General features: G+C 54.9%; 1 protein-coding gene across 1 annotated transcript; it reads left to right on the forward strand.

Moving 5' to 3' along the window:
* Positions 1 to 29: 29 nt before the first annotated feature.
* Positions 30 to 823, forward strand: Tsp_15228 (retrovirus-related protein; the record flags this gene model as incomplete). The annotated part of the gene is made up of 2 exons (XM_003368351.1): positions 30 to 149; positions 172 to 823. Coding segments are annotated over 2 exons (772 nt in total), but the record flags the coding sequence as incomplete, so codon positions are not given.
* Between the last annotated feature and the right edge of the window lie 68 nt (positions 824 to 891).

The raw sequence follows: 891 nt of genomic DNA on the forward strand, positions 1-891 counted from the left end.
CCGGTGGTGGCAAGGCTCCCTTTTATAAGGGACGGGGGATAAGGGAGCGCCTCGCCAACTGGGCGGCCTATCGCCCTGGAGCCCGTGTTACAGCGGGTGCTCAGTGCGGTAGTCGCCAGCAGAGTGACGAACTGGGCGAGGGCAAACGGGTTGATTTCCTTGGAAGCCCAGAAAGGCTTCCAGCCAGCTGATGGTACCTCCGAGCACAATTTCGTCATGGAGGTTGCAATTCAAGAGGCAAGACGCACTAATGCACAGCTTGCCATCAGCTGGTTAGACATCTCCAACGCCTTTGGCACAGTGTCGCACCAATTGTTGTTTTCGTTGTTGGAGCGCTATGGGCTGGACCCGACTTTTACCAGTTTTATCCAGAATTTGTATAAAGACGCGACCATTGTAGTCAAAGGCGCCAATGGAACCCACGTTACCGCGCGCTGGTCAGTCGGAGTACGCCAAGGTGACCCTTGCAGTGGTATCTTGTTTTGTTTGTTTGTTGAGCCACTCTTGCGGTCAGTCTTACCATCTTTACCGTGTGAGGCGGAAACGACTGCGGTTAACGTGTTAGGACAGCCGGTCACAGCGCTGGCTTACGCTGATGACATCGCGCTGTTCGCCCCATCCATCGGGGTTATGCAACAACAGCTGTGCAAAATCCAGGGCATGGCCAGCGCCATGGGCTTTCGGTTCAACCCGAAGAAGTGCGCGTCCCTGTACTTGAATCGTGCAGTAGTGAATGCCGCAACATTCACGATAAGCGGGGAGGAAATACCTGCTCTCGTACACGGGGACACTTTTCGCTATCTTGGAGTAGCCGCTGGGCTGGGTAAGCCCCAGACTCCTTTCTCATTACTGCGTGAGAACCTCCGAGAAGCGGAACTGAATCCACCACAG

Source organism: Trichinella spiralis (assembly GCF_000181795.1).
Source record: "Trichinella spiralis strain ISS 195 chromosome Unknown Scfld2623, whole genome shotgun sequence".
NCBI classification, from domain to species: Eukaryota; Metazoa; Nematoda; class Enoplea; order Trichinellida; family Trichinellidae; genus Trichinella; species Trichinella spiralis.